This window comes from Eschscholzia californica, unplaced genomic scaffold, assembly GCF_041429995.1.
Source record: "Eschscholzia californica isolate CP2 unplaced genomic scaffold, dmEscCali1.0.p SCAF_2, whole genome shotgun sequence".
NCBI lineage: Eukaryota > Viridiplantae > Streptophyta > Magnoliopsida > Ranunculales > Papaveraceae > Eschscholzia > Eschscholzia californica.
In genome coordinates, this window is record NW_028238309.1 from 63798529 (window position 1) to 63813536 (window position 15008).

The 15008-nt window shown below is 33.8% G+C and overlaps 1 protein-coding gene across 1 annotated transcript; it reads left to right on the top strand.

Moving 5' to 3' along the window:
* Nucleotides 1-5870: 5870 nt before the first annotated feature.
* On the top strand, nucleotides 5871-7739 carry LOC147560199 (NAC transcription factor 25-like). The gene is made up of 3 exons (XM_086662288.1): nucleotides 5871-6210; nucleotides 6323-6630; nucleotides 6733-7739. The coding sequence occupies exons 1-3, from the start codon at nucleotides 6024-6026 to the stop codon at nucleotides 7369-7371; spliced, it is 1134 nt and encodes a 377-aa protein (XP_086518414.1). The 5' UTR covers nucleotides 5871-6023; the 3' UTR covers nucleotides 7372-7739.
* The last annotated feature ends 7269 nt before the right edge of the window (nucleotides 7740-15008 follow it).

Below are 15008 nucleotides of genomic sequence, written 5' to 3' on the forward strand. Positions count from 1 at the left end.
CTTCAAAACAACTCATATTCTCTGAACTTCTCATATGTCATGGAAATTCAGGTCCTGAAGTACCTAATATAGTACAGACAATACATTACGTGTGTTGTAATGTGGTTTTAGAAAACAACCATCATTTGTATATAAAATGTCAATAGCGTTGTACTCTTTTTCCTTCGTCAAGGTTTTGTCCCATTGGGTTTTCCTTGTCAAGGTTTTAATGAGACAACTATGCGTATTGAAAATTATTATAACTTGTTTAAAAGTTGTAGTCTTTTTTCCTTCGTTCAGGTTCTGTCCCGTTGGATTTTCCTGACAAGGTTTTGGCGAGACAACTAGTCATCGAATGATGAGTTTAACACCTATTATGGGTGTGAGGTGGATTGTGCATGAAATTTATAACGCACATTGAAATGTGATTAGTACGTTGATTTCACAAAATATTATAATTATCTTATCGATGTATATGACAAATATGGATCACTAGAAAGTGAGTTCAACTGGAATCCCTAAAGGATTAACAAGCTTCAAATTAAAGTATGCATGAACTTTAAGACATTATACTAATGCAACTTGAAATGTCAAATGCTACAAATTGTATTTTGTGTATATATACCAAAAGGAAGCTGACGATAAAAAGTTGAACAATGCCCTCAACCTTCATGAGAGGGAGCAAGTTTATGAAAACACTGCATACTATATTTTCACACTGTACTCTTTTTCCTACGTTAAGATTTTTTTTTCCCACGGGATTTTTCTTAACAAGGTTTTAATGAGGCAGATTATGTGTACATGAACAAAGAATTTGTACTCTTTTTCCTTCACTATGGTTTTGTCCCATTGGGTTTTCCTAGTAAGGTTTTAATGAGACAATTTCTGATGTGGTGGACATCCAGGGGGAGTGTTATAAATATTAGATTTATGGTGGATGACCACCACCAATTGTAACTCCCACCACCATAGGTTTTCCACCATTACTTTGTATTCAAACTCCATTATTGTGTGCTTAATTGGATGTGTAACTCATCTAGCTAAATGCCTATATAAAGAGGTTACTTGCTAATGAAGAAGATGGACCAAACTAATGTATCTAAGTATCAATTTACCAATGTAGAGAATTCTCTCTACAAACATAATAATACAACTCTAGTTCTTGTCCCTTATCTCTTTGCTTATATTTTCATCATCTTTCTTCTTCCCTACCTCTTTTATTTTTCACAACAAAATCCACTCATTATTTTTGTTATATATACCCATCTGAAGCTTAGTTTTTTTTTTTGATGAGAAATCTGAAGCTTAGTTTGTTCAAATGAAAGGACACGTGCATATAAGAAAAAAAAAAGGTGAGTGGATTTTGCAATATTCCATTTTAGAGACAAGTGAAAGAAAAACTGAAAAAGAGCTATATTATATAGCTAGTGTTTTTTAAAACAAAAAAAAATTTTAGAGTACAAAATTTGAAGAGAAATTGTCAATTTTGTCAAACTTTCTAAGAAAACAAAATTCTGATAGATTTCTTGAGGCATCCTCAAAACATTCTGGAGAATAAAGACTTAGAGGGTGTTTGATTTTCGCACTTATTAAGTGATTTTCACTTAATAAGTGTGGGCCGGCAATTTTAGGGAGCATATTTTTTTTAAGTTCAAAAATTGACATGATTATTTGTAGTCACCTAATCTTCATCTTCTCATGTCTCTCTCCTGCTCTCTTCTTCTTCTTCTTCTTTTTCTTCTCTCTCTCTCTCTCTCTCTCTCTCTCTCTATCTCCTGCTCTCTCCTACTGTCTCTTTATCCTGTTGTTTTCTCTCACTTTATCTCTATCATGCTGCTCTCTTTCTCTTTCTTGTTGCTCTCTCTCACTATCTATTTCTCTCTCTCGCTTGCTCACTATCTCACCCACACACATGTCACGCACATTCTCTCTCTCTCTCTCTCTCTCTCTCTCTCTCTCTCTCTCTCTCTCTCTCTCTCTCTCTCTCTCTCTCTCTCTCTTCTTCTCTTTCTCCGTCTCTCTGTAGATCTCCCTCTCTCTCTCTCTCGATATAGGTATTTGTGGATTCATTGATGTAATTCAGTAGTTGTTATCACACAAACTTTTGAGGGTTGAAAAAGATAAGCAATAACATGAGGGTTCTGATATGACCATATCGTTCTTCTGCATGAATTTACACTCTACCGGAATTAGCCGACCACCACCTCCAACCACTACTTCTGGCCACCACCACCATTAGTTTTTCCTCTCTTTCTCTCTCTCCCTTTCTTTCTCTCTCTCCCTTTCTTTCTCTCAATGCACTCTCTTAGATCTTTCTCTCTCCGATATCTCCCTCTGATCTCTCTCTCTGATCTCTCCCTTTTTCTCTATAGAATTTTTCTCCCTCTATCTCGACCAAAACCCAAGATTTCTTCCGACTAAACCTACATGGTTTCATTTGATAGATAGACAGAGAGACGGATTGATAAATAGATAGAGAGATAGAGAGAGAGTCAGAGAGAGAGAGAGGGAGGTAGTGGTCGAATGAGGAGGAGATAAGAGAGAAAAATTTGAAAAATAATGTTAATTTACTGAGGTCAAGAAAATGGTGGTGGGAATTTGGAGGAAACAAAAGATTTTATCCACTAAATTTTATACAGATCTGAAAATTTTTCTTGTTTCTCCAAAATGGTGGTCTGCTATATATACTTACATCCAGTGAAAAGAAACTCATCATAACATTGAATATAGGTGTTAATAATAAAATTATGTGAAAAAAATAAGCCAATCTTCTTCCTAATTGAATACTAAGTTATTTGGAAACTCTGATTTTTTGTGTGTAACAGTCAGATTCAAAATTTGGTCTATGCAATAGAAAAATGTATATGTCACTTTCCAAATAAAGTGGTCTGCATAGAAATTTTGAAGGTCCAAAACCTAAAAAAACAAGGGAACAAGGAATATTAATAATTTGAATACTAAAGTTAATCTTATCTTTGATGGGATGGTGAATTCAATCAATGTCTTCCTTCATTCGTTCATATAACTTTTACTTGATAAAGGTCTAGTATCTCATTGGGTTCAAAACCAATACTTAGCTTACACATTTATAGGCTTGTCAAAATTTGATTTGTTTATTTTTCATCATTAATCTAACTTGAACTTTTATATTTTCTTCTTACTAATGATTTCTCCCATTTTCAACCCCCCCAAAAAAAATTTCTGCAATGGTAGAACTTTATTTTTCTTTATTCTTTTCCCTTCTTGATGAAAAAAAAATCCTCCTAACCTTATCTCAATTTATGAAGCAATATGAACTATCTTGGTGAATATTTCAAGGGTAATTGGAGGTAAATAAAAGAGTCTAAATATAATTTAAAAACATATTTAACATAAAAGTTTGGTATAAGGTGTTATATGTAAATATGAAATATGCTTATATCCTTTTATGGTCTCTTTTTCCTTTCTTCGATAATACTTTGGGAGATTCGAAACTGAACTCAGTGTTTGTGCACATCTTTTTACATAAAATCAAATAGATAAGATGGGCTACAAAAATCTAACAACCATGGTGATGACAATGACAATGACAATGAGATGATGTCTAATAAATGCAGAACTGGCTAAAACGCTATTTTATTTCAAACCACACGTGTTTGGACAAAATTAAAATATTTAAATAGACGCTCACTAAGTTAAATGGATGTTGATTTTGAAATCAATTAGGATACTTTGTCTAAGAATGAATGGTTAGCGTAAAACAAAAAGATTCATTGGTTCTGGTTCTATGAAAACACGAAGAAAAACTTAATCTAATTGTCATTATGATCTTGTTAGTGTGGAAAGATGAAATTTTGTTATTTTTGGAATTAACCAAAAACTTGAAACTTAGTTTTCAAACCAATTAAAATCATAATCAAGCTTAAGTTGGTTACACCTAACAATTATTTTGATAGGGACAAATCACATTTGTCATTGTGTGGGCCAATAGAAACATCACGCGTGGATGGGTCTACGATGATGATCGTGCAACACGTATGCCACGTCATCATTCTTCGACAAATGTCAATGGGAGATGAAGTGAAGTCATCGTCAAACCCACAAAGTGGGATGTGGATACAAAGAGAATTTGAAAGGAAATTTTTGGTGAAGAAAATCCAGGTGGTCTGTACCTGTGTTATCTCCTTAGAACCGTAAGTTTCAATGTAATCTAGGGTTTCAATTTATACTCATTTGATTGTGATGGTTTAAGGATATATGAACCAAAATGAGTAAGATATGGTGTCCAAGTCAAAAGCTTTTTTTAGTATTCTAGGATTAGGGTTTCCATATGTGAAAGTAAAGACCTTTATGTGGCTCCGAATTCTATCTACATTTTTCTCAATTATTTCAATAAATAAATGATAATATGCCCAGAGGCCACAAAATGTGAGTCATAGCAAGAGAGTAATTCATTATGCAGTAGTTCGAATGTTCCGCTAGACTCTAGGAATGATAGTTGTTGATCAAATATGAGAATAGTAGTACATGAACCCAATAGAAAAGAAGCTAAGAACAATCACCCTTCTAGTTTTTTTTTTTTGTTGAGAATCACCTTTCTAGATGCTAGTAGGTCTTTGAAGCCCACACACATTAAGTAATATAAATTTTATTCACCCTACAAAATATATAAAAGATGTGTTTAATATGTAATCATATACTTATGTGTTGGTTGTTTCTTGAAGAATCAGATTATAAAATTTGAATATAAATTACGTGTAATTTTAATTGTTTTACATTCTTTTTATCTTTTTAATAGAGTCGGTCTTAAAGTAAGTTTTTGCATCCACTATCTGTATTTTCACAAAAAAAAATGGACTATTGTGCCGCCTTCAACAGGGGATGGACAAAATGTAGTCTTGTGTTAAGTACATGGCCCCATTTGTCAACCAATAAAATGGCATATATTGCAATAAGGGAGACCTCAATCTTATCTTGGTTGTCTTCTAGTTTAAAAGGGAAATGCATATTCCAATATCTTAGGTGGTTTGGATCCATCACTCCTTTGACTAGTCAATGCCTAAACTCTATGTGCAGTAATATTTAACTAAAAAATGAAGTCCAACCATCAATCATCATGTGGGGCTTGATTTACTAGTAAGATAGAGTAGTTTTTTTTTTGATGAGATTAAGATATAGAGTAGTTGAGTTGGTCAAGATCATCTCAGCTAAAGCTCTTTGATACTATATTTACTTGGTTTATTTTTTGATTTGAACTTTCAAAAATCAATCCAAAAGTGATTAGATGAATTAAGTGTAGGTTCATCCTTGTCCTTGTAGCTCAAGGGTCCGCCGAGAATCGAAAAAATATATTAAACAACACTTAACTGCCATAAGATAAAAAAAATATAGTACATATTTTCGAATAAAATCATTTTAACTTTTTGAAAAAGTTTGAAGCTTTGTGATAATAGTAGAAGAAGAAAATATCATGAGCAAATAACAACAAGCAAACACACTCCAACATATTGTTGGAAGGAGTTTCTATTTTTGGTTTCCATTTCTAGACAATATAAAATATTTTTGGAGCTCTTGGTTATGAATGGAATGACCAAGGGTTAGCTAGTGACATAAGAAAAGCATGACATATAAAGTGTGCAAGTTGTTTTAAACCTAAAAATTTTCCTATTTGATTTTTGTTTCATGGTATGGTCTGTGGGCCCATTCTTCGCGCCGAACACGTGGTGATCTCATGATGGTGGTTTGTCGACACGTGTTGGTGCATGAGTGGTTCAGTTTCGCTCCGTCGACTTTATTTACGCGTTAAGCTACGTCAGGATTTCGTCGAATCCTAACCCTAAACTTTCTCTCCTTTTAACTAAATGTTTTTAAGAACATGTATATATATATATGACCCAGTAGTCACTTCTCTTGAAATCTCATTTCATTTTCTCAAGGTCACTCAAAGGCTATTATTAAAACCCTAGCAAACAATCAAAAAAGTTTACTAGAAAGATCAAATAAAAGGGTTTTGAATCAAGAGTGCTTTTTCCTAAAAAAAATCAGAGTACTTGAAGAACAAAATCATGGAGAGTAATACCGATTCATCGTCTAGCTCACAACAACCTCATCTTCCACCAGGTTTTCGGTTCCACCCAACAGACGAAGAACTCGTGGTTCACTACCTCAAAAAGAAAGCTTCTTCTTCTCCACTGCCCGTTACAATTATCGCCGAAGTTGATCTTTACAAGTTCGATCCATGGGAGCTCCCAGGTATCTATACACACACAAACACAGACACAAACAGACATGTATACACAATATATATACATATATAAGCATGTAAACCTGCATTTTTTTAATTGTGTTCATGAATAATTTTTAGGTAAGGCGAGTTTCGGCGACCAAGAATGGTATTTCTTTAGTCCAAGAGACCGAAAATATCCAAACGGGGCTCGACCTAATCGAGCAGCAACATCAGGGTATTGGAAAGCAACTGGAACTGATAAACCAATCTTAACTTCGGGCGGAACTCAAAAGGTTGGAGTAAAGAAAGCACTGGTTTTTTATGGAGGAAAACCCCCTAAAGGAATCAAAACAAATTGGATTATGCATGAATATCGACTTACTGATAATGATCATGCTATGAAACCTCCATATCTTAATCCAGGAGCAAAAAATACATCGTTAAGGGTACGTAAATATTGGATTATATTATTTTTCTGGTTAATTTTTTTCTTCATATTTTAGGAGTTTAGATCAGTATTTAGGGTTTAATATGTAATTTTTATGCAGTTGGATGATTGGGTTTTATGTCGAATATATAAAAAGAATAATAACTCTCAACGATTGATGGAGAAGGAAGACTCCGTGGATGAAATGCTTGAATCACTTAATCCAAGTTCATCAAAATTTTACTTTCAAAGAGATTTAGAACCAAAACTTACTCAAAAATCTACAAATTATGGTGGTGGTGGTATGCTTCAAAACGACGAAAATTTCTTTGATGGGCTATTAAATAATTCGAATAATGGTATCAATATTTCGAACTACACGCCTCAGTTTGCTTCATCTTCTTCTTCTTTGTCAAGTTCTTCTAGCTTGAAGCCTATGTTTTCATCTATGCTTCCAGCTTCCATTAGTGAAGGAACCCATACACTTAAAAGAACACTACCATCCCATACTTGGACTGAAACCGATATGATATCGCCTTATTCGGCTAAAAAGTTCCACGGAAATCATGACAACGATCACATGAACGATAGCGATAACGTTTATGATGGGAGTTTTAGTCCAATGGGAACTTTGTTGAATCAGCAACCACCTCCATCTAATCCTATGGAGCACCACCAACTTATTGGGTCTCCCGCCAACACCGATGGCTTCTTCCGGCAACCACCGTATCCAATTTCCGGCATGAATTGGAACCTTTAAGTAGTAAGAAAGAATGGATATTTGTGGTGATGAATCTCAACTAGTTAAAAGATTCAATTATGGATCAAGAAAATATTTTAGTCATTTATTGCCACTTGTCGATATCGGATGGGGCAAGACTAAGATATTTATCAAACAATGGGAGCTTTTCTCTTAAAGAGTACTTGATTGAGCATAAGAGATTCTATTTGTCAGAGAAAAAAATCCATGGAAGAGTAATCAAAAGAGGAAGGAATAAAATAGTGGCTTTTGATTCTTTCCTTTTTCTGTTCAAAATCAATTATTTTGGGTGAGATCTTGAAAATCTGTTAGATAATAAGAGTTGTATTAGTTCATATTTAATAGTTAATACCAATTATGTTTGTTAATTATTTGATTAGATTCCCCGGCGGCAAACTTCTAAGAGATAACCTTCGATTTCTAACAAGTGGGTCTCATATCACCATATCTAAGTTGAAGGCCAAAACGAACAAGGTTAAATCTCCATGGTTACATCAGTGGCTTCCCCGAGGAAATCAATTAGAGATGCAGTTTTTGAGAGTGTTGGTTATTTTAATAACCATCATCATCAACACCATCACCCAAGGAGATGCTCATATGGGGGTGTTTCAGATGATGATGAGAGAAAACTTGTCTATTCTCTTTTAATGTATTAAAGAGATCAATCCCTCTCTATCTCAGAAAGGTCTTTTATGGGGGTTTTAATAAGTTTCTTTCTTTCTCTCTCTCTCTATATCGTGTTTTATCTTGAAAGATATGCTTTTTGATCTCTTCGGAACAAGAAGTTGAAATCAAAGAGGAGTAGAAGCAATTGACTGATGAAGAATCTACAGATCCGGCGATTAAACTTTTCGGAACAACCATTCCGGTCCAAGATCAATGTCAGATTATGGTTGATTCTGTTAAGAAATCCGATCTTAAAGTTCAGACTCCGGTCATATTTAAAGATAAGGGATGGAGAAGCATAGAGAGATCATGTCAGATCGGTTTTCCGACGATGACGACGTTTTCCCGGCGACGGCTCCCGACGGTTATGGCGGTTTTCCGGCGACGCGGCGGTTATCCGGTATCGGCGACGGTTTCCGGCGGCAAGGCGATGGTTTTTAGTTTTTTTTCGTTATTTTTTTGTCGGATCTTTAGGATCCTTTTGTCAGATCTTTAGGGTCTCTTTTCTCGGATCTTTAGGATCCCAATAGTGTCTGTGTCTAGTCCCATTTCTTTCTCTTCATGAGGCACTTTGCATTTAAAGGTATGTAACTCTCATGAAGTTTTCAGAGGAGAGAAATAAATGATGTATCATCCATGTAAACAATGTGATTTTATCACTTATTAATGGAAATGTTTCCCTTGGATTCAAAAAAAAAAAAAAAAAAAAAAAAAATTATTTGATTAGATTATACATTTTTCTACTATTAAATTATCATATATGGTGGTTATGTGTACATTATAATTTTAGATCTTTCTCTAATATCCCATGGGAAAATATTTTGTGGTTTACCCGAATAAATACACAAAACGAGTTAGTAAATTGGTCCATTTTTATAGTTTGTAATTTTAGATATCATTTTTATTTTATTTTTCTCTTTGTACTTTTTGTTAAATATCATTCTAGTTAATCTTACATTAAATCGTGCTATAACGTTTGCAACCACGAAAGTCACTTCAAAAAATTTGTACGAAAATACAACAATGTTGTCTTTATAGGAAAACGTATTAGTAAAGTATTTTCTATTAATACTATGCCAATATATCTAACATTTTGTGTACGAAAGGGACACAAAAATCAATACATTGAATATGGATACTAATACATGACAAATTGTCAAATTCTCCTTGTAATAATATTTTTATACAATTTATCCTTCAAAAAAGAAAATTGTTATACAATTTGGATTTTAGATATAACGTTGGACCTAATGGTTTTTGTCAACACCATCGATCTTAAACTTGGCAGACTATTATTAGTTTTGTTAGCGACTGAAACCCTAATTAGCGGTTGCTACTCACCCACGTTGCGTTCCTCTTTTCACCAATTGTACAATATAAATTTGATTTTTCCCCTAAGTATTTTTTTTATATCCTTTTCTTTAAGAGCAAAAAATGTAAGTAATCTTTAGATAAGCACTAGTTTATCACATCCAATGCTTTAATTCCATTTTCTCACTCACTAATTAACCTTTTGTTAAAACTTACAAGTTGATTGATGTAGAAAAGGTATCAAACACATACCTCTAAATTATTCTAATGAAGGGGGTGGTCTAATTAATAATTCAAGATTCTGACTAAACCCTAGCTTAAGAAGAACCTTGATGTTAATCTCATAATTCAGATATTTGTGAGGGGTGTCATTATCATTGATGGACTAAAAAGACCTCACCTAGTATATTCTATTACTTGGGTCACACATATAGAGTATAGACAACAAAGTCTGCATCAATAACATTGTCCATTTGTGACATTGGGACCCAAAATCTCTATCAAAAGGAATCCCTATCTTAAGCCAATAAAAATACAAATATATTACCATTTAAATAACTTCCTTTTTCTAGAGAAAACGAACAAATACTTTGCAACAAAAAAAAAACTACTCATCTAAACCTAAATTCAGTGGGCACACAAAGTTTTGTACCTACCAAAAATTGTATGATCTTACTCAAAAACCTTAGAGCATCATCTCCAATACAAAACTCAATCTTAGAAATTTTGAGTGCCACAAAGAATTTTCGGAGTTTTTCTTAAAAAATCATCCCAATGCAAAACTCAATTAAGATCTCAAAGATGATGTGTTGGAGGTGGAATAGAGATATTTATTTTTTTACAAAAATAATCATGCCACATAAGTAAAATAAAAAGTTTAGAGTTTTTCATTGGACATACAAGAATTGAAGATCTATATTTTCGCCACATAAGAGTGAGAATCTCAATTAGAGCATCTCCAATGCAAAACTCAATCTTAGAAACTCGGAGTGCCACATAGGATTTTCTGAGTTTTTTTTTTAAAATCATCTCCAATGCAAAACTCAACTAAGATGTCAAAGATGATGTGTCGAGAGTGGAATAGAGATATCTCAAGAGGACATTCTATTTTCAGAGTGTCCTCTTGAGATATCTCTAATTGTCAAACTCATCAATATTTAAATTTCAACCAGTAGAAATCAAGTCTTCGTATATTTTCAAAATAACTAATTATTTTTTTACAAAAATAACCATGACACGTAAGTAAAATAAAAGAGTTTAGAGTGTTGCATTAGAGACATACAAGAATTGAGGATCTCTATTTTCGACACCTAGGAGTGAAAATCTCAATTGAAACTTGACAAATAGGACGAATTGAGATTTTTTTGAGTTTTGCATTGGAGATGCTCTTAGTAGTTACTAGCACCCAGTTTGCATCAAATCTCCCAAAAGATACGAGACTAGCACACTAGTTCATATTTATGATATTTTTAAAGATAGTAGAGGCATTCTAAATGAGAAGTACTATTTAATATAATTCAAAAAGAAAAATTAAAGTGAAAGTAGATTAGATCGTTTTTAAGGCGTTTATGATGACTTTTAAAGATTGACGTACGACTTTTAAGGGTTCAAAATGTCTTAAATCATGTTGTCATAGTGTTTGTTCAATCCATGAATTTTGATGCATCTTCGTATTATCTCTTCATGATGTATCAATGTCTTACAATGACTTTTGTATTCCATACAAAAAAAAGAAATATTTTTTCTACCTCAATCCAAATATGTACAAAATAAATGTGTGTCCACTGTTGATGAACCCAACAAACATGGGGCCCTTTTGTGGCTTTATGGTGATATAAAAGTCTTAGTTGAACTAGCTAGCTATGTAAGATATAATAGTTCACTTTTGCTTTCACTAATTTTGATTCTATATCAGATCTTCTTTAAATTTTAGTTAGGAGTAAATTTAAAGGACATTAAGATATAAGACGGATCGAGATGGAGAGATTCGACGATCAAGATGAGTGCAAGACATTGGAAGATATGAAAGATATTGATGATATGTTTTCTTATATTTAGGATATTCTTGTAACTATCTAATGGTAATATTAGATAAATTTTATATTGTTTCTTAGTTTAGTTAGGAGAAACTAGAAAACCCTAACCCTAGTTTCTTTATAAATAAGAGAGAGTTCTAGGAATTAAATTGTTCGATTATTATTCGGTTATTGTAACAAATCACCACAACTGTGAGGAATAAAGTATGTAATCGTTGTGATTTTATCCGAGGATGTAGGTCGTGAATATCCTACTGAAACTCGAAAAATATGATGTTATATTTTTATGCTCATCTGTGTAGCACCCAGATTTCTGAGTTAAAGAACCAGATGAGTTAGAGCGTCGAGCAAAGATAGTGACCTTTTTCAGGATTTGGTTTCGATTACCTATTTCGATTGATTCAGATGACTCATTCATAGATCTCGAGAATTATGAAATTTGATTGGTCAGACGAAACGATCTGACGTGGTTTGGCTATCGATTGTATTCGTCAATTTTCTTCGATATCGAATTAATATGGACTCTATAGTTCTTTCATGGTTGGTTGTGGGAGGAGGAAGAAAAGAAAGGATTAAACTGTGGGTCAAAAGGTAATTAATGGGACTTGAATTAGTTGACTATAAATATAGTGGGACTTGTTTATGAGGCTTATGTAAATGAAGGACTTAAAATAAATTAAGTAACATGGCCACTTTAATAAGTGACACCTGTGCATTAATTTACACCTGACGTCCCATGTATTGCCCCACTTTAAAACATTTTCTTTATCCCACTTTCAAAAGGGGTGATAGGTTGGGAGTCCAAAAATTAGGAAAAATTCGGTCCAAGGTCCATCTGGAAAGACCTATAGGTTTTTAGTCCTATGTCTAAAATGCCCAAACTACCCTCAATCAAAAGATTGTTTACATCTGGTAGTTTATATAATGCATCTAGTAGTTTGTATATTACATCTGGTAGTTTGTACAATACATTTTCAAATGTGTAAACCATTTTAGTCAGTTAATTTAGGTTATTAGCATCTGAAAAATTAGGTTACGAACTATGCATAAATGATTTGTATGCATCTTAGATATAGTTCATCTAATTCAATGTTTGTATGTTGTATTTGGTAGTTCATATAATGCATTTTTAAGTGGGTAATTTATACTATTCAATGACTTTAGGTTCTAAGCATTTGAAAAATTAGGTTAAAAACTAATAAAAATGTTGGGTACGGAAATGAATTTGTATGAATCTTAGATGTCATGCATTTCTAATTCAATATTTGTATATTGTAGTTTGTATAAAGCATTTTTTAAGTTTGTATATTGCATCTTGTAGTTTGTACAATACATATTTTAGTGTGTAACCCGTACTCGTTAGTCAGTTTATGTTCTAAGCATTTGAAAATTTGGGTTACGAACTATTAGAAATGTTGAATGCATAAATGACTTTGTATATATAGAAGGGTAAAATTGGAAGAGATGGGATTTGGTGTATTGGGATCTATATTTGGACTAGATGTGGGTTTATGATTTATTTTTAGACTTTTGATACATTTTGGAGGATGGGTGGACTGTTGGCACTATTAGGGCCTTGTTTTTTTTACCTTTATCCCACATTTTCACTTTTAAACCCACCAAATCAGAGAAGACAGAGAATGGAAATGGTTCTGGCCTTGAGATGCTTAGAACGTTTAGTGGTTGGACTTCTTTGCTCAATTTCTTTGTACTCGATGATCGGAATTCAATGAAACTTCTTCCAAGTAATCTTATTCGATTCGTTTTACACATCTAGCGGTTTAGAATTTTCTATTTCGTCTGAATTTGGTGGTTATTTGATAGTCATATCGATAATTGTATAGTTGGGTTTAATTTCTTTTGGGTTCACAATTTGAAGTGCTTCTTTAGTTTCTTCGAATGATTTATGTTTAGGATCATGTTTAGGATACTATGGGCTATTTCGGAGTATTCATATAGGATAAGATGTTGTCGAATTATTTTTGTGGTCAATTTCTGTCGTTGGATTAGTTTTGGAATTGATTGAAATATAGAAATGGTTACCCGAACTTTGTCATATTTCGCATGAATGAACAGTTTGAGTTTTAGACTCATATTATTGGGTTTGTTATATGATTTGTCAGCTTATGGTGACTCGGGAATGTAAAATAGAGAGCTTGAGAAGTTAGTTGGTTTGTATGCATTTCAGTTATTCAGTAGAATATTTCAGCGAACTCTACAGTGCCAATAAGACATTCTTAGTCTAGTTTCATTCATTTCATGCATTCTTGCTTTACAAGAGGACAAAATGTTCGGTTATGTAACTGTCAAATGACTGTTTTGGTCTTTTATATTTCAGTATGACTAATGTATTGCAACAGGGAGCTCGAGGACAGGTGGAGTATAGCCACGAGAACCATTAGAGGCGCAAGAAGAGGTAGGATCCTATGAATCTTACTTGGAGCATGGATATTCTCTGTTTCACCACGTTATATATATAATATATTTCTTTTTTTCTTTTTTCTTTCCCTAATTCAAATTATGATATGATATGTATGTATGTGGCGTGCTCTATGTTATGGATGTTTCTCTTTTTAAAATAAATTAGTTTTTCCTAAAAAATAATCACATGGTGGCGGAATCGCTTGAGCTGCGTGGTCGTTTGTGTGAATTGTAAACACGTGGCGACGGAATCGCTTGAGCTGCTTGTAGAACATGGTGGCGTAACCGCTTGAGTTGTGTTATGTGTAATGGTTGTTTTGCGAAGGGTCTTGGTTGGTCCCCTTGTTTATTTTTCTGTTATGGATTAAATTCATGTCAAGGGTTACACTCGGTGTGTCGCCAGCCGTTTTGTCGCGACCATTTCAGTTTATCCAGAATGGGATCCGAGAGAGGATTGAAGTTGGGGTATTCCGACCCTTGGAGTGATTAGGGGATCGACCCAATGTCATATTTGTTTATTTATTCTGCTAAGCCACTGGTATGTGTGGTTTGAATTCTATAATGACTTGTGGTTCATACTTACAATATTTTCATCGAAATGAAATAATTTGTTTACTCGAGTTTCTTAATAAGAAAATGCTTAATCCCTAAAAGTGGACACTTGTAAAAACTTGGCTTTAAACAGGGTTTACCCTACCTTGAGATGCAAGAACGTTCGTCTCCTTCGGTGGATGTTATTTGTTAGGAGGGCTCTGTTCTTGTAGCTTTGGGAGCCACTCAGATCATTTAATGTTATTATAGGTTCATGCATATATTTGGCTATTCTTCGAATGATTAATGAATTATCTTGCGAGGTAGCGTCAGATCTGGTCGGAGGTAGGACATGCCTCAAGACGAGATAATTGTATCGTCGTCGGTATATGGCTCTGCTACAAGACGATGCTTTTATAGTCGTCTGGGTAAGTCATGACGTATTCTAAGCGTATCATTATTTGGTGAGATTTATTGTTCAATACATAATGAGAATTACAGAAGCTCTTACCGGATATTACGTGGATCCATGTGTACACTGTAGTAGTCAAACGTTCGATAAGCTCTCGCCCGCCTACATACTAACAAAGGCCGACCGGTTCTTCCTACCCGAATAGTAAGTGATCCCGACTGATGACGTATTCAGTCGTGACCTTGGTAAGCTAGAAGAAG